Source organism: Epinephelus lanceolatus, chromosome 10, assembly GCF_041903045.1.
Source record: "Epinephelus lanceolatus isolate andai-2023 chromosome 10, ASM4190304v1, whole genome shotgun sequence".
In the NCBI taxonomy this organism is placed as follows: domain Eukaryota; kingdom Metazoa; phylum Chordata; class Actinopteri; order Perciformes; family Serranidae; genus Epinephelus; species Epinephelus lanceolatus.
In genome coordinates this window covers 18,847,840-18,869,593 of record NC_135743.1, presented here as the reverse complement: position 1 = coordinate 18,869,593, position 21,754 = coordinate 18,847,840, and the positions used below count along the sequence as shown (strand labels likewise).

Below are 21,754 nucleotides of genomic sequence, written 5' to 3'. Positions count from 1 at the left end.
TTTGTATGTTATATGTGTTTTGCATGAACAAATGATATATCCTACATACTGACCTTATGTTTGGGGTCACTTACACCCCAGAATCCTTGTCTAATGTCCACCTTATAACATCCGATTTGGGAATTATTTGGGATTTTGGAGGGATAGTATTTCTTTAAATTTAACTGTCAACACCAATACCAATATATACATATAGAGAGAGAGAGCATATGTATGTACTTAGCCATGTTTTACAGAAGTAATGCTTCATTCTGTATTAAAAAAAGTCATGAAGTATCAAGGTGATAAAACGTTACATAAATAAGAGCATAAGAGAAGTATTATTTACCAGCATAATATACTTTAAGCATGAAGTACCTGTTGTGCAAAACAGCTTATTTCAGAGAGTTGTATTGTTATTTAGAGTGAGTTATTATGATACGGTATTAGTGTGTAAGCAGCATTTTAACGTTGCAGCTTGCGATGATCATCGCCTGATAATGAGCCAATGGGCCCCTGGGTACAGATATGCAAAAGGCCCCACCACCTCTCATACACAAGAGCAAGACACACAGACTTTGTGATGGTTGTGCATCTCTTTGTAGTTAAGCATCTTTTTGTAGCTTTGTGTCTCTTTGAGGTCATTTTGTGTCATTTGCAATTCATTTGCATCTTTTTGTGGTCACTGTGAGTGTCTTCTAGGTGTCGGTATGTGTGAATTTGAGTGACATTTCGCAGGTCAAGGCCAGTAGCAGGGGTGTAAATATAGACAGTGCAGGCAGTGCGGCTACCTCTACACAGCCCCATAGAGACATCATCGCAACATATTCTATTCTACGATAGAATTAAATGTTTACTTTACATAAACTATAAAGCCACAAATATACTATAAAAAATATTCAACTGAATGAATATTTTTGTCGTATACAGATTTACGCTGATGATTGCTGGGTAATATGTATGTCTTCTTGCACTAGGGCCCGTCACAGTAAAGTGCACTGGGGCCCGTCCTAACAACCATACGCCACTAGCCAGTAGGGCTCCTTACACTTTGGGCCCCAAGCCTGTGCACGATAGGTCCATCCAGTTATCCATCCACACTTGAATTTCGGCTTCTTTTTTTTTTTAATATTTTTTTATATTGTAGTGTGAGCTATAAAACACATTATAATTTATTTGTTAATAATATGTAGGCTAAATAAAATAAATAAATAATAATAACAATAATAATAATAATGATAATAATACAATTCTTTATCTTTAATTCATTTTTACACATCCAAAAAAAAAGAAAACCTAAAAAAAACAAAGGTGAGGGGGAATAGTTGTTATTTTGTCCTGAAACCACGAGAGGGCGTCTTGTCCTCGATATGATTTTATTTTATGTTTTATAATGTACAAAGTAGGAGAGGACGATTACTAAAAAAAAAAACAAAAGAAAAAAAAAGACTAAGGCATTGTTCCAGACTCAACCAGGAAGATTTAGATCAAGGTACTTTAGAAACTATTGTGCAGAATTTTTAAATCAGATTACAGTATCCCATGGTCATTTATTAATGACAGCCACCATTGCATGTAAGCAACACATAGACATAAGTTTTAGAGCTCGTTCACAGATATAACCTTAGCCTAATATAGGCATTGCTGGGGGGGTTTCATATAAAAAATGAGGTTTTAATTGTTCCAAATAGTTCAGTATTTATTGTCTGTAAATGTCCTCTATAAATATCTTCACTTGATGTGACTTTGTTTTAAGGTGCTACATCTATAATACCTGCATATTACAACAAAGAGTGGAATTCATTTCATTTAATGTGTTTATTGTCACTGTATCGCCCAAAGCAACAACAGCAACAAGAAAGAAATGTGAAATACACACACACACACACACACACACACACACACACACACACACACATACACACACACACACACCCATAAAGACAGAAAGCAAATAGCTGGAGTAGTACAGCGTGACTGACTGGCAGCCAAAGGGAAACACCTTATCTTATCTCGGATTTATGCAAATATTTCAAGGCTCAGCATGCCTCTGTCCGTCTGGAGGAGGAAAAGGGAAGAAATCATTTCCAGGAGGGAGGTGCTACCATCAAGTCCGTGTCAAAAGTTACTGTACTTCGCTTCGGAAACATTAACGGGAGTTTGAAGAGACTTCTGTCGACAGATGGGACACGGAGAGACGGACACGAGCAGTAAGGTGAGTTGTCTTTTCACCTCTGTGCTGATAACGAGAAATGAGCTGTCATTATCTAACCGGCCGGTCAGCAGTGGAAATGTACCGCTGGAAGTGTGTCACCTGAGTCAGGTAGAAGTCCTCAGCCTCACAGGGACGTTTATTACTTGTTTATATGTAGATACAGTTGACATAAGGTATATACAGTGAAGCGGTAGGCGAGTCTTTATTATTACATAATAAGATATTTACATGTGTAGTCTTATCAGATACTCCAAAAGGTAATGTAGTATACATATTAACATGGGAAAATGGCAGCTGACAGTTCTGCTAAGAGTATTTTAAGGAATAGTGGTCAATATAATTCATGAAAGTGCTTAAAATGAAGTCATAAAAATGTTCAATAATGATCATTTTTCATTATATGTTAATTTATTAGTTATTTTCTTGATTATGCAATCAGTCTTATTGAACCACAGGCAGGCAATGTGCTTATTAAATGTGTTAAGTGTGTTGTAATGACTCTATTTGCTTGTCTTACTAACTACTTGTCTGCATTTACGATGTTGTCTTTTGTGTTCGGTGAGCCAAAGACAAATTTTCACCCATGGTTGACAATAAATTATATATTCTATTCTATTTTTTTCTATCATTTGGTCTTTAAAAAAACACATAACACCTTATGTCCGAGCCTGAGGTGACATCATCAGAAGTATTTTGTTCAACCAACAGTCCAAAACCCCAAAATGTTCAAATCACTTTCATTTAAGAACAATAAAAGCAACAAATTCTCACACTGAGCACCTAAAGGACATTTTTGTGTAAGCATTTTTGCTTGAAAAGACAACGATTGATTATTAATTTTGTGTTGATCGATTAATCGGTTTGCTTGCAGCTCTGTACTGTGTGAAAATCCATAAAAAGGAGTGGGTGGAATAGTTACTGAAAACTTCTATTGTGCAACTTCGTTTTGGGGTCTAGCTGAGATATCAGAGTTTCCAAAGATACCAAATATGTCCGGTTGAATTTTGAGGACATGTGTATACAGACTATTTCAGTTTGAGGTAATGGTTCAGCCATAGAATAATAAATGGTCCCTGGTTTTAATGTTTAACTTGCTGTAAACATCCAAGAGGAAGTAAATCAGAATATATAGGATTCTGTCAGATAGTGTGGTAAATTATTATTTTGCAGTCTTAAAGGAAACCTGATGATTAATGATGTCAAATAAACATGTATCCCTAATTAAATGTCATTTTCTTTCAGTCTGTCGATGAACACCACCCTGCAACTGTGTTCCACGTCTTCTATGCTGCTGAAAAAAGTCCCAAATGCTCCAGGATGGATCAGGTACTCCCCAGCCCGAGCTCAGCGTCTCAACTGCTGGAACCAGACAGCGAGGAGCTCCAGCTCAGAGTGGACTTCTTCAGGAAACTGGGTTACCCCTCAGACGAGGCGATGGCTGCCCTGAGGAAGCTGGGCCTGAGCACAGACACTAACGCGGTGCTGGGAGAGCTGGTTCGGAGCAGGACGGGCACTACGCCCTGCTTGTCCGGTTCTGACGGTGACGAGAGGAGCACAGGGCAGAAGGACCCTCTGCTGCCGGCCAGCTGGGCTGCTGGACCCTTCAGAGTCACACCACAACTGGGAGAACGGAAGAACACAGACACAGAATTGAGGCCTGTTGTTATTGATGGCAGCAATGTTGCCATGAGGTAATCTTGCTAAGCTATTTTCTCTCCTTTATGAGATCATTCATTCCAATTATAATTCACAAACCGCGATCACTCACTGCCATGTTGTCATTTAACTCTGCCCTTGAAATATGCACAGTCATGTCACTTTAAAAAGGCAGGCGTTCACCACCACCACCCTGCCTGTGCATGTTTTTGTCAAGGCCACTGCTACAATATGCAAATACTAGGCACACACCTCAAAATCTCCACCTCTCAATAGATATGAAATGTAATACAGGAAGTTCACAGCAAGTAATAGCCTGAGGGAAGATTCCCTCCGAGAGAACATTCAAAGGCATGTGGTGTTTACACAGATCAACTGAATTTTTACTTCTCCCTTTCATATTATTTATAGTCAAATTACTTGTTCTCCTCCTCTCTCCCCTGCTTCTTTTTTTACAGCCACGGCAACAAGGAAGTGTTTTCATGTCGAGGCATCCAGCTCGCAGTGAACTTCTTCTTGGATAGAGGTCATAACACCATTACCGTGTTTGTTCCCAGCTGGCGCAAAGAGCAGCCCAGACCTGACGCCCCCATAACAGGTAAAGGATACAAGAAATGTACAAGCAAGCAGGTGGTTCTCATCAAGCTGAGCAGTGTTAGTTTGACCGCACAAACAATCCTCAGTCAAGGCAGAAACAATCTCACTAACATGACCCTATTATTATGAATATGACAGTACTTTGAATTTGAGCAGTATATTCCCTTAGGCCTTAGTGAGAACCAGTTTCAGATTAAGACTGGTGGGATATGTCTGAGTCATTCTTCGGACATGCATTTGGAATATGCGTCTCAGTTGGGGTTTTTACTGCAGTTTGTGACACACTTTCCTTTGTCTCTTTGCAATGTTCATGGACGGATTGCACACAAGCTAACAGTTTGGTTGGGATAGAAATGCATGCTCCAAATAAAAGCCCACATTTCTGCTCAGAAGGACAACATACTTATTTTTAAACACTATTAAAGACTTGGATATCAACAGGTTTTTGGATAGGGGCAAATATCGCATTAATCGGAGTATGCAGAGCTGCACGTAAAGAGGAATTTTGAAATAATTTAGTTCATTGTGCTGTTCAAAGTCTACTGGCAGCTACTGGCAACTTTTAGGGTGGAAAATTTTACTGCGTATTGCTCAGTGCATGAGTTGACGTCATGAATCAATCACTTCTGTTCCATTTGTTGTTATTGGCTCTATTGCTTTACAGGCGGCACAATGGTGCAGTGTTTAGCATTGTTGCCTCACAGCAAGAGGGTTGCTTCAAACACCAGGGTGGGGTAGTTTTTATGTTCTCCCCATGTCATTGTGGTTTTCTCCTGGTACTCCGGTTTCCTCCCACAATCCAAAGGTTAATTGGTGATTCTAAAATTGCCTGAAGGTGTGAATGTGAGTGGGAAGGGTTGTCTGTCTCTATGTGTCAGCCCTGTGATAGTCTGGCGACCTTTCCAGGGTGTATACCGCCTCTTGCCCAATGTCAGCTGAGATAGGCTCCAGCCCTCGACCCCTGGCAGGATAAGCAGTTCCGGAAAATTAATGAATGAATATTGCTTTACATGTGCTTTAGAGGTGATTGGATCTTCAAAGAAATTTAGAGTAGATGAATTTCAACCGCATTTATCGAATTGCAAATATTTAGCGTTGTTCCGGTGCGCTCCGGCAGCACTACACCTACATTTCTGAGATATCGCAGCCAAGCTGGAGGAGATGGTAATGCAATGTACGTTTGTGCAGTGTTAAAGAAAAATTAAAAACAAGCTGCTGAGTGCAAAAGCAACAGCGGGGTGGACAGAAAAACATTCTGTTAGTTCACAAGCAAGTACGTCACAAATTAAAGACACAACTTAAAACAGGGAAATACAAATCCCTGCCACACTTGGCTGACGCGAGTCAGGCCAAGCCAGCACTTCATTATGTAAAACAGTAAGCAAATATGTCAATGTTCACACAGCCTGACATTCAACGCTGATTAATTGTTACATTCAGTTCTGTACTCAACTAGCTATATGAGCACTGTCCATTACATAAATAGTTCAACAGCTTATTTTACTGAGTGTGGAAGATTTTTTTTGGCTTTTGCAATCTGTCAATATGCTTATAAAAAGGAAGTAATGTACTGTGCAGTATGACTGAGCTGACAACAGCACCCTCAGATTCCACCTCTAAAAGCTATTGATTCACTCAGTGAAGGTGGTGATTCAGTGTCGTCATTTCATTCAGTTCAAAATTGTTGATAGAGTTTTTTTTCATACATGCACTGAACACCCCGAGGAGACAGCGAACAAACAAGATGGGAAATCTCCGCACCTTTCCAGCCAACAACACCTTACAAAAGCTGGAAATACCAGTGTTTGGGAGCTGAATGCCAGTGTTAATAACTTACATGACATTTATCATTTGTGGTTATGCTTGCGTCAGATGCGCTTATTGCACACAAAATATTTTGACACTCCACCACTGGAGAAGCAGTCTAGTCTAGTCTAACGGGATTGTCACTGATGACAGAAACACTTCAAAGTGAAAACCGCTAACCACCGCTTAGCTTAGCGTAGTACAAACACTGGAACAGGAACAACTTTGTTTATATAGCATCTTTCAAAACAATGTCACAAAGTAGAAACTTAGAAAAAGTTTAAAAGACGCAAAAGTGTCTTCACAGTCTAGATCGATGGACTGTGAGTAGATCTTAGGATAAAAGTGTTTTCTAACTTTCCCATGTCTTGGATGGGACCACTAACTTCTTGGAGTTTCCGCTGGTTGCTGGCAAACTGATCCAGCTCAAGGAATATTCCAGCACATTAACTCGATGTACACTATCGTTTTGCACTTGCTGGGTTAAACAAACAAGATATAATGTGTTCATTAGTGAGCTTTAGAGGTGTTCGTCAGAAGGTTGGTAGATGTTGAATTTCTTTTAATCAGCCAAAAATCTGTGCTTCTTTTGCTTTATCCCCCATGGCATTTGTGCCTTAATACAGCTTCTCTTTTACTAGTAAATGTGACTGTGGCTGCTACGTAAACCTCCTCTGAAACTGAAACCAGCTGTAGGTATGCATATTCCTGTATCTGTGAATCAGTCTCGCAGCAGCCAGGATATACTGTTTCAATGTTGTCTGAGGCAGAACTATTGAACTCATGCCAAAGCAATGAGGCAACACAGCAAGGATTGAGAAACAGAGGTTTATCCAATTGCCTATCAATTTCCGTATGAGGCCAAGACAACAGTGAGCGTGGGCGCGCATTAAGAATGATTTGCTGTATTAGTTTCCGTGTGGGCACAGTGTGATAATCATCTGGCCATAGACACAACAGAGAGCTATACATTTCAAACAGCTGAGTCACTCACATTTTTGGTGTATCTGAACAATCCAGATTATTATCATATCTAGTCGATAACATACTTTTTATTTAACGTTATTGCAGCATGTTTTCAAGCTATTCACACTTACCTAACCTTTGACATCTTTAAGAATATTATGAAGGGTGAATCATCCTTTAAAACTGATGCATCATCACCTTGTGGCTCTCTTGATTTAGTAACTGTGCTGCCGGGGTGGAGCAATCCAAAGGTTCTATTTCCAATAAGCGAACAAGGAAGTTAAAGTCAGCCGCAGTCATTCCTGGGAAAGTCCCATCAGGAAGTACAGCTGTGTTTTTTCTTCCACACCTAACCTATTTGTAGTTAACTGCTGACAGTCATCTACAGCAAGAGGTTAAGTGAAGACAGTCACCCTAAGGGGCACTTAGCTACAAAGATACCTTTAAGTGTTTGTGTGTGGTCAGTAGCTCAGCCATGCACACCTCCAGCTTGCATGTAACCCGGCCTCTCAGTCATTCATTCATTCAGATTTCACGGTTCATTTCACCTCACTTCTAACTTGTGTAATTAGCAACTACAGTGTGTGTATTTGTTTTTATTCAGTCACATTGCATATAGAGTATAATATCATATAATTTACATATTAGATGATGTAATAACTTGTCTGACGTCTCAAGTCTCCTGTGGTTGATTCCTGGGTGTTTTGTAAAATGCTTAATGCATGTTCTCTTAAGCGCTGTGGTTTTTGTATCTTGAACGTGTGGTTGTGGATCATGTCAAATGTGTGTCATGTTACATAACAAAGCTATTCACTGAGGGGCGAAGGTTATGTTTCAACATTGTAGGGGACAAACATATAAATAGGGGTTTAGTGTCCTCCCTCAGGAAATTTTGAGCATCAAACCCATGATTTTCTGCATTGTGGTGAATTTTTCTGCATCAATTTTTGGAGAAAATGTCTTTTATTTGGTTAAAATAAAAGTCCTCTGCTATGCACATGTTCCAAAATACTGAGGAGGGCATGTCCCCTGTTCTCCCCCCCCCCCCCCCCCCCCCCCCCCCGCCGAAATCTACGCCAATGTATTTACTTTATGTACAGCTTTCAGCAAAAACACTACACTATCTCTTTGCCGCCATCTAACTCGTGACTTTTTGCACTTTCAGATCAACACATCTTGACGGAGCTTGAAAAACGGAAAATAGTGGTCTTTACTCCGTCGCGACGCGTTGGTGGCAAGCGAGTGGTTTGCTATGACGACCGCTTTATCATCAAGTTGGCGTACGAGTCCGATGGAGTGATCGTATCCAATGACACCTACCGTGACCTCCAAGGAGAAAGACCCGAGTGGAAGAAATGCATCGAGGAGAGGCTCCTAATGTTCTCCTTTGTGAATGACAAGTGAGCAATTAGCCTGTTTTTCTACCTGAGCATGTGAGGTTTCACATTTCCCCTCCACCAGTGCTGTTTAATGTGGTTCCAGAGGGCATGTTGCATCTTGAGGTTGTAACCAGGGGAACATCATTACGCAGCACCCAGCTGATTTGTCTCAAGGAAATGAAGAAATCAGTCATTTGAAGCTGTGTTTGTTTTTATGTCCAGGTTCATGCCCCCAGATGACCCTCTGGGTCGCCATGGCCCCAGCCTTGACAACTTCCTTCGGAAAAAGCCTCTGCCAACGGAGCAAAAGAAGCAGCTTTGTCCATATGGTAAGATAAAGTTAGCACAGAGCTCAGGAAGCCTTCTGCCACAATAAACAGTATTTTTATTGTTTTATTCCTGTAGAGTGTTACAACAAGGAAGTAAGCTGATTCCCACATGAGATGATGTATAACTTTTTGTGTTTTCATTTTTGTTTTTCTCAGACAAAAAGTGCACTTACGGCATCAAATGCAAGTTCTACCATCCAGAGCGGTCGAACCAGTCCTACCTGTCCTTGGCTGATGAATTGAGAGAGAAAGCCCAGATTTCTACTGCAAAAGAAGAACGAAATGCCAGATTATCACCCAAACAGCTTCAGTCTGATCCTGGGCCTGCTCACAATGCCTTTTCCCACCCTCAAGACTCTAACGCAGACCACGTAAGAGACAGGCAAAGTTCTTCACATCCCGGCCAGGTTTATGAAAATGCACTGCTGTACTGGGAGGATCCTAGAAAAAGTCAAAATCGTATGCCCTGTGCTGTAACAGGAAGCCAGTGTCAGAAAGAGTGGCCTGGGCTGCACACTGTGCCCAATCATTACTATGCCAACATCTCTCATGACTACCTGGATTCTGGCCTCGGCTCTTACGACAGTCAGTACTCTGACTTTTCGCATTGCCTCAGCAACTCCCACAGGCACAAGCCCCAGCAGCAAAGTTCCCTCGCTGGACCCATACATGCCCCAGTGCAGTTAGAGAAAAATAACACCAGCCAGTCTTGCAGGTGCTGTTCCCATGTAGTGCCCTCAACAGCGCACCAGCGACATCACCGACACCAAAACTCTAAGGGTCAACCTGAATACGACACCTACCCTCCTCACATGTTCCCGCCTGGTTTTCCCCACCCCAATAGCCTCCCCAGCCAGCTCCATTACAGTGGAGCCCCACATCATCACCAAAGTTACTGGTCAGATCCTTTTCAGGGGCTGCCCCAAGCCAGGTCCGGTAGTCTCCCCTGTTCGGCCCATTCCTCACACTCCCACAACTCATGTGGCTCTTACAAAGGCCACCAGTACAACTCCTGGGGCCAGCAGCAGTCCACCTCTCCTGCATTTGACTCAAAAAGGTTGGAGCTCCGCAAGAATCTGCAAGCCATCTTCAACCCGCAACAGGTGGATACAGTCATGGAAATGTTTCCTCATGTGATGAATGCAGAGAAACTGGCTGCAGAGATCCTCAACCTGAAGGCTCAGAGAGGGATATTCTGATAGTCCCTCTGATTACTTTCTTGCCTTGCATCCTCTTCAGTCAGAACTAACATGACACTTGTGTTGACTCACTGTCATGGCAAACAGGCAGTCTCTTGAGAACCTTTTGTAATGTCTGTAGAGGAGTGATTTGAAACCTCATTGAAGAGATGACTCTGTGTAACGTGCTATCACATTGCCTTCCTATTCATGAACAGTGGAGCCAATCTTTTAAATGCATTCATATGACAGTGTAGTCAAATGTGACCTTGTCATCCAGTGTTTTGGATGAAAAGTGCCTCTAGATGAAAAGTTCTAGAGTTTTGACTGTTGATGCATATTGTGTCAAATGTGATTTATTTTAATCTTTGTCCCAAAATAAGTTCTCAAGCATTTAGGGAATCACTGTATAAGGGCATGTTTCCACATAGCATTCTTCTTTTGCGGAAAAGCTATGCAAGTGCACTGAAGAGCCTTTCATCCTAGCACTTTTTAAATTTTTCGCATTTGCATGTGAGTTTGGTTTCTATGACAATACCTTGACAGAGGGGTGACGACACAGTCAACCCTAACCCTAACCCCAACAACAAGCATACAACGCGTATGGTGGTTAAAGCACAACATTCACCAGCAACAATGAGTGTCCGCCAACTGATCTGCTCCCACAAATGCACTTTTGCGTCTTAGTTTCTGACTGGCATATCACGCAGTAGCTAAAGGAGCAGCATTGACGGCACTAGCACCTTTCTGAAAAGTTCAGAGATTTTCAACTAGAGGCGCTCAGAGCACAAAAAAGCCAGAGCGCTCAAAAAAAAAGACTCACTTTCCCATACGCTCTCTTTTCATTGGGAATAAGTGGAAAAAGAAGTCGTCACTGAGGAAAAAAACACTATGAGGACACAGGCCCTAAAGTATTTTTTTTCTTTTACTTTCACTGTAGTTCTCCAGAACAGCTTGTTGTAGTTCAATATTATCTCTGTGAGGTGTTGCTAAAGTATGATTAAGTATAGTAGCTCAGTGCATTTAGTTGGTGTCAATCCAGCCGGAGATCCAGACTCTCAAATTGTACTTACACAATGTCCTGATCTAACAAGCAAACTGAGAAGAAGGCTTTGACTCCAGCAAAAGGAATTTGCTGGTGTGTCATCACCCTTTCCTGTAAATCTGCATCAGTTTGATGAAACATTGTCAGAACAAGTGTTGCTGTATTACATCGCATGTATTTGGTGACTGTGATTGCAAAATGAAACTGTAAAATTTTGGAATTTAGTTCTCAGGAACATGCAGATTTATGTTCTCTTAGGAAATCCATTTGTATATATTGTGAGATAAATTCATAACATGTCTTGAAAAAAAAATGTCATTAAAAATAAAAAATGAAATGTCACGTGTTAGTTATGATGTTTTTCTTCCTTGTAGTGTAGTACCAGTTTCTCTTGAGCTCATGACTCCAACGTGTATCAGGAACTTAGTATTGGCACTTACTCATGCTTACATCATCCCATATTGCCTAAGATTCCTCAATTCCCTTACTAAAGTTCACAAATATGTCTCCCACGCACAGACGTGTCTTCGACAACCATTTTTATGAAAAATCTGGGACAGCCCAAGGGTTTTACAAACTTAGAAATGACCTGCTCTGCAGCCCATTTCGCAAGCTTGAACAAATCAGAAACTCATTTTGTGTTTCCACTGTCTGAGGGGAAAGGTCACTCTGTGTGTGCATTTGTGTGTGTGCTCAAGTGTCAGACATCAATTGAACAAAGTTTATGGCTGTTCCAGAGTTTCTGTTCAATGACACAGTTTAGCTCGACAACTATTTGATGGATTGCCATGGAATTTTGTGAAGACATACTGTACACGGTGTCCATTGGATGACTCCTCATGACTTTGGTGTTCCTTTGTTTTTTTCCTTTAGCACCACCATCAGGATGGATTGCTGTGAATTTTGGTAAATACATTTATGGTCCCAAGTAGAAGAATGGCAATCACCTCAATTCCCTGACTACTTTGGTTGATGACCAAATACCTTCAAATGTAATGGCACTCCCATCTGCTGTACTTGCTGTACTAATGAGCAAATGTTAGCATGCTAACACGCTAAACCAGTGGTTCCCACCCTTGTTTTCTTTAGGTAACCCTTTTCTACCATTGGGTGAAATGATGACCCCTGACTAAGTGACATTATTCATGGATATTTCATTTTATATTCAATGCAAAGCAAAAACAGTACCGAACAGATGACAAACTGTACAATTAACCCAAATAGTGAACCCAGTGACTGCAAGAGGTTTGTGTAAAACAAGCTTTTGGATAAATTTTGACAAGATAATTCCAAGTGAATATTTTTAGGATCTTTGTATACAATTCCCTTTTTGTATTTTCCCTGATGCTTTTCCATGGTTCTAATAGCTCTTTGGGTTTTGTGTACTTCTCTAATGCAGGACGAGACTGTTCAGCAAACACTCTGTAAATATAGCTTGTGTTCAGGTCTTCTATGTGCCCTTTATCTTATGAGATTTTTCTAAGTTTATATCTTAATAATAAAAAATAACAGTTGCATTTAGTTTTCTTTACAGAACTATCAAAATGCAGGGATACAAAAAAGGCCTCTTACACCCCTTAAAATCGAGAGAGCCTTACAAACCCTCTGTTGGGAACCAGTGCACTAAATTACCACGGTGAATGTGGTAGACATTATATCTATAACACAAGGGCATAAACTTTGTTTCAACATTGTGTGAGTTGGGAGTGAGTTACTGCCCCAAGCGAGGGAGTTCAAGTATCTCAGGGTCTTGTTCATGAGTGAGGGTAGAATGAAGAGTGAGATGGATCGGTGGTTGGCACAGCTGTGCTGGACCGTCGTGGTGAAGAGGGAGCTGAGCTGGAAGGCAAAGCTTTCAATTTACTGGTCCATCTACGCCCAACCCTCACCTATGGTCATGAGCTCTGGGTAGTGACTGGACGAATGAGATCGCGGATGCAAGTGGACGAAATGAGTTTCCTCAGATGGGTGGATGGGCTCAGCCTTGGAGAAAGGGTAAGGAGCTCGGAGTAGAGCTGTTGCTCTTTCACACTGAAAGGGGTCAGTTAAGGTGGTTCAGGCATCTGATCAGGACGCCTCCTGGGCGCCTCCAATTAGAGGTGTTCTGGTCATGTCCTACTGGTAGGAGGCCCTGGGGCAGACTCAGGACACGCTGGAGGGATTACATATCTTGTCTGGCCTGGGAACACCTTGGAGTCCCCCAGGAGGAGCTGGAAAGTAAAGTTGGAGAAAGGGACGTCTGGAATGCTTTGCTCGGCCTGCTGCCCCCATGACCCGGTTTCGGATAAGCGGTTGAAAATGGATGGATGGATGGAATGTGGGGGACACATATGAAAAGGGGAGTTTAGAGGTCCTCTGTCATAAATTTCTGAGCGTCAAACACTGAATTCCTGCATTCTGGTGAATCAATTTATGATGTAATCATCTTTAATTTTGTCAAAATAAAAGTCCGCTGCTACTTTCATGTTTTTATTGAAGGGGACAAATGCACATGTTCTAAATACTAAGGATGTTTCCTATGTACCCCCCACCCCTCACCCTTGCCCTAAAAAAATCTACAGCTATGCTATAACATGCTATTATCATTGTGAGCATGTTTGAGCATTTCGCTCAGGGCAAGAAAAACATTTTTTTCATCACAGTCCTCAACAGGTTTTTGAGACCTATGGCCGTCATTCTTGAAGTTTTTTTTTCTTTTTAGCCAAACCTTACCCTGTGTTTGTGAGACTGAGTATTGCTACTTAGTTACTTTCTGCAACTGTCTGCTGAAGCTCACACAAGGGAACTATTTTATTAAAAGGTATTTTTATTGTGAATAATAGACAAAAACAATACACCCCTTTTATGTATATACTTTGATACAAATCCATGGATGTAACTACTGTTCTGCACTCTGTTGCCCCTCTTTCCAATCATCCAGATGGGATCAGCAGTCTGTTTTCCTGTCATTCCCAGGCCATGAGTAGTTTGTGGAATGGTACAAAGGCACCATAGCCAGGCTTGCTACAAAGGACAGAAACAGAAATAACAAAATATTAATGGTGGCCATGTTGGAAGTTCATTTAAAAAGTGTGAAACAAAAGGAAAGAGAAGGCACATAGCAGTGGTTTTAAAGATGTTTATTTACTTTATCCATGTGCAGGATAGCCTTGAGTAGTTTGTATGCTTGTTGTATGCTTAACCACCAGGTTAAGTCCTGCTAAGTCAAATTTGTCATTGCTGCAGGCAAGCGAGTTAACACCTTGCATTCTAAGTTCACGTCTCACTTCTTAAATGCTGTAATTTGAGGCTGACACATTTACCACAGCAGGAGATCTGCATATTCAGCTCAGCCACTAAGTGCACAGGATTTACTCAAGTGTGTCTGGAGGCTGTTAAATACCTAAGGAGCGAGTGTGTGATGCCTTCATTCACAGGGACACTTTAATGTGACACTATGTAACCCAGGCTTTATAACAGATGATCCTGCCAGAACATTACAGGTTCATTTAAACGTACCGTGTAAATCTACAGTGTGATATCTGAGTACACAGTAAATCCCAGCGCAGCCCTGAATGTTAGGTTACACACCCTTTATACATTTAGACACTGCATGTTGCTTGTGTTCACATGGTAGGAAAATGAGATCAGTTACCATTCAAAGTAGCTGTGTCCCCTGTGGCTGCCATCATGCAATCCGTGGTCAGGTGTCTGCAGCTCTACTCCAAGGTGGAGATCTGCCTCCCCCTGCAGGTGGCCCAGGAAACGAATCGTTCCTGTGCTGATCCGTCCAGACGGCAGCATAATCCTGACCCGGTGACCCAGCTCCAGGTCCATGGGGGAGTGAGGTACAAAAACCCGATGAGGCCCTTTGGACATCCTCCATGATCTCACACTGGCGTAAGTGAGGGTTCAGTCAGTGATACAACAAAGACAGAGATGATCAATTCAGATTATATCATATATGGAGGGTTTTTTCTTTATTAAAGGTTCTGTATGCAACATTCAGAGCATTAATAAAGCAGCAAACTATTATTTGCTGTGTAAAGATAAAGAGGAGTAATGGCGTCCTGAGCTGGGAATGAAGTCACACTACCCTGTGTGTGTGTATGTTGTAAATCAAGCTTCTCTGTGGTTGCCTTGTGGTGAGCTGGCACAGCTGTGTGTGCATGTTAGTGCATGTTTGTATCCCACTGATATTCTGTCAAGTTTATGCTCGTGTGTTTGTGTTCACTTCCTGTTTTATTTTGAAGTGTGTTCTACTTGTGTTTAGTGTTTCTTTTATTTCCTGAGTTTTCCCGCCTCTGTTAATTACCTCATGTGTTTCACCTGTGTCTTGTTCAGTTCACCTGCGTGTAGTTAGAAATAAACTCTTTTGTATTCAAAGCCCAGTTCAGTTGCCAGATTGTCATTGTCGCCCTTGTGCGTTTATGCGCTCCAGCCTTTTCCTCATGTTTGATTCCTTGGTTTTTCACTGTGCTTGGAATTAGGGACTTTGCTTTTTGTGTGAGCTTCCTGAACCGACTTTTCTGCCTTCACTGACTGCCTTCACGTGTTTGACCCCCTGACGTCCTAAGTAAAGATTTGCATTGATAAGCTGTTCATAGGTGTTTTGTACTAGATCGTTACACCCACTGGCTAGCTCATCACTTCTGCTTAGCACTGCGCTCATGTTGTGGTTACTGCTGATATCGGGACGGCATTGTGATTGTGGTGTAGCACCCACCCTATGGCTCCCCCAAGTTAACACCATTAGTTCTGTCAGCACTGTTGCCATTGTTTAGCACTGTTTATGTAGTTAGCATTGTTAGCTGCTTGCTGCTAGCTCAGCCACCTCCATGATGAGAACCATGTCCTGACAACTCATATGGCCAGAGACCCTCTGAAAATAAGTAGCGAAGTGAAATCTGTTGACCATGCAATCCTAGTTTCACCTTTTGAGAAATACACTTATTCACTTTCTTGCAGAGAGTTACGTTAAAACACTGATACCACTTTCACTTATGTACAGCAAATATGAAGCTACTTCCAGCTGTTAGTTAGCTTAGCTTAGCATAAAGACCTGAAAGCAAAGACCAGGTAAAAGCTAGCCTCTGTCTAGAGGTAGCCAAATCCACCTACCAGTGGCTGTAAAGCTCACTAATTTGCACAATATCTCCTTTGTTTAGTCTGTACAAAAACTGAAGAGTAAAAACATAATCTAACACAGGATATGGATTTTAGTAAATACCATTAGAGAGAGAACTAAGAAGCGGAGGAGGGATAGGATTTTTTTTTCACAGATAATCTGTCCTATTTACTGCTGTGTGGACATAGTGATAGTTTCAGCAAATATGACAAAGTTATTGTTATAAAAGTTATCAGCTACCGCTTTTAAGGTAGTACCTGGTGGCTGAAGATGAGGAGGAGGAAGGTCTCGAGCTCAAACTGCTTGCATAAGTTTCGCTTTTTGATGACACCTCAGACTCTCTGTGTTGATATATCACTCTGGAGAGACCACCTGATCATTAGAGAGCAGCAGTCGACATCATTACTGAATTCAAAAGAACGTATAAAAACTTATGAATAGACTCAGTGTGTTTTTGTCATTTACCTGAACACTCCTCATATGCTTCTCCATTGTCCACACCTGACTCTCCCTGCTCATCACAACCGCCCACGTTCACCAACACTCCAGCCTGAGAGGCCAACTATGCGGATAGAGACAAATTATCATGAATGAAAACTTTATTTCCATTTGCAGTATTATATTTGGCGGTATGGCTCTGTTCTGGGGCCTCTCTGCCTTTCCTCTGGCCAACGCAGAAAGCCTGTTCCATGCGCCTACATGGAAAGCCTAAGGAAGCAAGAGCATACCTCTCTGCCCTTCCATGTGCAAATGAGGAAAGCCTTGGGCAGAGAGAGCAAACCTCCCTGCCCTTCCATGCACATACATGGAAAGTCTAAGGCAGGGAGAGCAGCAGCAAAGACCCCCCAGGAACAGAACAGAGCCAGCATTAATGACAAACAGAGATCACACTGATAAGTCAGACACAACATGAAAAGGAGGAGCTGGCGTGGAGGTGGGTTGCAAAGCAGCTTGCAGAGGAAGCAGCAACAGTAGGCAGGCCAGAGCAGTTTAAATAGGGTGCCCTTAATGAGATTGTATCCTGCCTGAACTAACACTATGCTCAGTTTCTGTGCAAGTACCTAAAAATTGTACCTGTTGCTTTGGCGATAGCGATTTCGGGGCTGTTTCTTGTTAACAAAATAATTTCCATAATATTGTCAGATACTTAGAATAATAATCTGAGCCTGTCGGTGGCAAGAACAAGCACTTCTTATGGACATAAGATGACAGTGCACAAATGCCCCAGTTGGTTACATTGCAGCCTGTGTGGCCCCTGCCAGGTGCAGCAGTCAATCAATCAATCAATCAATCAATCAATCAATCAATCAATTTTATTTATAAAGCCCAATATCACAAATCACAATTTGCCTCACAAGGCTTTACAGCATACGACATCCCTCTGTCCTTATGACCCTCGCAGCGGATAAGGAAAAACTCCCCAAAAAAACCCTTTAACGGGGAAAAGTCACTCAACGCTGGACCATTTCCAAAAACTGCTGTCTCCATTAGTCACTTAGGCACAAAACATGTGAAAATAGGGTCTATGGTGAAAAATACTGAAGTTACCCTTTAAGTGAAATTTGGGGAGCAGGTATTTTCCCTTTAATAGAATATGTTTTTATGCTGTGTTAATACTGCTTTTACTTTTACGGTTAATGAGTTGAATACTACTTCCACTACTGCTGAAGTCCATTCAAACACACACACACACACACACACACACACACACACACACACACGCACACAAACACACACACACACCTGATTACATAGCTCTTCCTGTTTTCTTTGCAGCTCTCCAAACCTCCTTTCCCATGATGCTCTCTCACAGGCGACCCTGGTCTTCAGTGACAGTATGTCTTTCTCAGTTTTGGTTAGTCTTTTATGAAGGGCAGTTGTACGGTCAGGACTTCCTGGTATGGCTGGTATCGCTTTACTTTCAGAACCTGACAAATGAAGTCAAATACGGTCATCACATCATATCTCGCCTTACACACATTCTTAGAAGGTGTAAAATAGACTCCCAGTAGGATGCAGATAGACCTTTGGCTTCATAAACTAGATAAGGCAATACAGCTTGTTGTTGGTTTACAATTAACCCTAATCGATATGATAAATAGACTTTATTCCATCATAACAAGGCATTTTGAGGGGAATATCATCTTTTATAATCTCCCCAAACAGAACAAAAAGCACTAATGCATATTTAAGGCTTGTGAAGCTTGAACACACCAGCATCTCTGAATCGATTTAACCCAGCTAAAAAAAAGTATTTTCAATTAAAAGTAAAGATTTTATCCGGCAGTTTTTATCTGTGATTTTATGAGATCCTCACCCACAAGTTGTTTCAGCTGTCGGCTTGTGTCCTCCGTAACGTGCCGTTCCCTTGGCAAGAATTTGATTGCATTGTACGGGCATATCTGAAAGCCAGATAAACACGGTTTACAGCCACCATAAAAATCTAAATGTGTTACTGACAAGGTGTCCGTGTGACAATACAAATGACACATTTCACAGAGCACACGCTCACCCAAAGGAACCTGCAGGTGCACAGTATCCCCTTGAATGTCCATGTAAATGCCGTCCACAGGATATATGACGTCATGTTGAAGCATGTTCACCTCACATTGTGGTATTCTGACTGAGGAAAGATAATAATATAATAATAATAAAAAAATTCAGCCAAGAAGATACACCACACGTCGAAAAATCACAACAAACTACAACAAGACAGGACAAACCAAACAAGGACAGAGGGAAAATAACTGAGGCATAGCATTGTGTACATAAATATTTGGATGCGTGATACACACAAAAATATATACGTGCATGATACATATTTTACATAGTACAATATCAGATTTTATTTTATATTATAGCTGACACCTAAGATTGTAACAAAGGGTACAACTCATCAGTACATCAGGTTACAGCAGTATAAAGGCCCCATATTTTCATGTAGATGTCTTGCCTATTTGTCAAACCACTCCTCCACTGATATATCTCCTTTAGTTTTCCAGTGTCGCAGCACTATTCTGCATCTGGTAATAAGTGCCATCCTGCACCATGAGATTTGATGACTGTTAAGCCCACTTCCTTTCGGCAACACATCTGATAGACAAACCATTGGTGTCTGTATGAGTGCAGGGGACATCACTGTATTGATGAAGGCAATAATCTTAGACCACAGAAGATCTATCAAGGGGCATGAGTACAGCATATGTAAGAGGGTGCCACAAGTGGTGTCACATCTCCAGCACAAGTCAGAGTTTCTAAGTCCTAACCGTGTCATTTTACTTGGGGTCCAATAAATCCTGTTGATTCTACATTTCTCTTGATACTTTAAGCCACGATCCAATAATTTCCCCCCATATTCCACTTGTTATCTCTTTCCCAATATCCCTCTCCCAGCATCTCTTTAGACCTTCAAAACTGGGTGGCTGAGAGCCCCTCAAGAGGTTATAAAAACGTGATGCTTTTCATTTTAAGTGCCAATCCTGTTACAATCTACCCTGTATTTCAGTTCCTGGTAGTAGTGGCAGTTGTCTAAAGCATGCCAAAATACAACTCTGTAGCTGAAAGTACTTCCAAAAATCCTTACTTGGGAGTTTGTACTTTTCTGTTAATTGTTCAAAAGACAAAATTTGGTCTCCGTTAAATAAGTCCCCAGTATACACGATTCCCAATTTCACCCATCCGGACCATTTAAATTTTTTTTCCGTGTGTGTGTGCATATTTTAAGGGTTGTATTATGCCACAGTGATGTTTTATGTGTACAATTGGGATTTGAGTCCATGATCTTGTGTGAGGTTCTTCACGTCTCCTGTGAGAAGGTGAGGACTGGATTATTGTGACGGATTTCGCCACCAGTTTTAACAATAAAGGCCTGGACAGGATGAGAGTATGTGAGGTCTTTCTCTACAGACACGCAGGCAGGAGTTTGCACATTTACATATGTGTTTTTACCAGCCCACAGGAAAGAATGACTTATTAATTGCATAAAGGGATGAAGTAATTTGGCTGAAATTATGTTGGATCTCTGTATACTGATGATACAGTTTTACTGAACTCTGGTGTAATGAATCCAAAGGATCAGGTGTAGGCTGCTAAAAAAAAAAAAGTAGGCTATCTTTAGTTGGATGCTGCCATGCTATGTCCTATAAACAAACAAATGAAAAAACATGGATGGAAACACACTTAGGGAAAATGTACACACAGAGCCAGACACTGACCTTTGCCAGAAGCTCAACTGTAGGATGGGAGGAAACAATCCCATGTGGGGTCATAAGAAAACGGTAGCTCCCATTTCTGCTCAATGGGTCTCTGTCCTAGTCCATGCCGGTGAATGCTAATGTGGCGCACAGGGCTCACTGACCTGTTGCTATGCACCGAGCCTGTGTGAACAGTGCTGCTGACGACTGCTGGGTAGGTAAATCTTGTCTAATCCTCTTAGTCATGCAGTTACACAGTCCAGTTGCATCCAGGCTGCTTAATTTGGGCTGCTGAGCCTTATCTATAAACAATGTGAATAAGCCTCCACATGCAGTGCAACTGTTCCCCCTGTTTGTGGACGGAGGATTCAGTGTCAGCATCCATCTGTTCTGTCTGTCTTTTGATTCACTTGTAAGAGCTGAAGAGGTAACAAACAAATGTAAGGCCCAAAACTTTTTTTTGTTTTATGAGGTCCCATAAAATTTACAACATACTTTACACACAATTTGTATTTGCTTGTTCCCACTTCATGAATGTTTTTTCACACTTAGTAAAATATTAAAACCAAAGGAACTTTAGACTTTAGACTTTTTTTCCCACAATGACCCCTCCTTGAGGTGTGTGGACATAGTTATACATAAAGAACAAAAGATAACAGATATAAAGTAAGCGGACAGCGACACTTGCTGTCCAATGATGGGTAAATAAAACACAATAAAAATAAGACAACTAATAATAGTTAAACAAATATACAATTGAGCAAAATGGTAAATATTCAACAGTTACTTAAAGCTGTTACTGTTTTGTTTATTGTAATTAACTACAAAAAAAAAAAAAAATAAGGGAATCACAGTATAACACCAAATCAGTTAAACTTAAGTGTTCCCTTGATTTCTTTAACAGTGTATTTGCATTACATTACCTAATATGTTTTTTTCTTATTGTAAAAGCTAGGACAATCTAATATTAAAGCTCTAGTGTGTAGGATTTAGGGACATCTATTCACAGAAATTGTATATAATATTTATGTTTTCTGTAGTGTATAATCACCTGAAAACAAGAATCATTGTGGTTTTGGAGAATGAGCCGTTTAAATATGTCCTCTTTCATTACAGTACAGTAGCCCAGACCAGACATATCAAACACTGGCTCTAGATAGATGCATACAGTTCTTGTACATGCTTGTACAAGCCACAGGGAAGCAGATTTATTTCTGCAACCTCACCACTAGATGCCAATAAAATCCTACGCACTGGACTAAAAATAGTCTACATGTCTTGTATCATTTTATATAAATGTGCCT

General features: G+C 41.1%; 2 protein-coding genes across 2 annotated transcripts; one reads left to right on the top strand and one right to left on the bottom strand.

The window, feature by feature from the left end:
- Positions 1-1,939: 1,939 nt before the first annotated feature.
- On the top strand, positions 1,940-11,492 carry zc3h12aa (zinc finger CCCH-type containing 12Aa). The gene is made up of 6 exons (XM_033639642.2): positions 1,940-2,194; positions 3,437-3,885; positions 4,309-4,448; positions 8,385-8,619; positions 8,821-8,927; positions 9,084-11,492. Exons 1-6 carry the CDS (start codon positions 2,162-2,164, stop codon positions 10,124-10,126), a joined length of 2,007 nt encoding a protein of 668 aa, XP_033495533.2. The 5' UTR covers positions 1,940-2,161; the 3' UTR covers positions 10,127-11,492.
- A 2,287-nt stretch (positions 11,493-13,779) lies between these two features.
- On the bottom strand, positions 13,780-20,844 carry LOC117266471 (uncharacterized). The gene is made up of 8 exons (XM_033641697.2): positions 20,472-20,844; positions 18,770-18,880; positions 18,575-18,659; positions 18,001-18,185; positions 16,723-16,819; positions 16,515-16,629; positions 14,785-15,024; positions 13,780-14,153 (listed from the first exon to the last, which is right to left on the bottom strand). Exons 2-8 carry the CDS (start codon positions 18,842-18,844, stop codon positions 14,096-14,098), a joined length of 855 nt encoding a protein of 284 aa, XP_033497588.1. The 5' UTR covers positions 18,845-18,880; positions 20,472-20,844; the 3' UTR covers positions 13,780-14,095.
- Between the last annotated feature and the right edge of the window lie 910 nt (positions 20,845-21,754).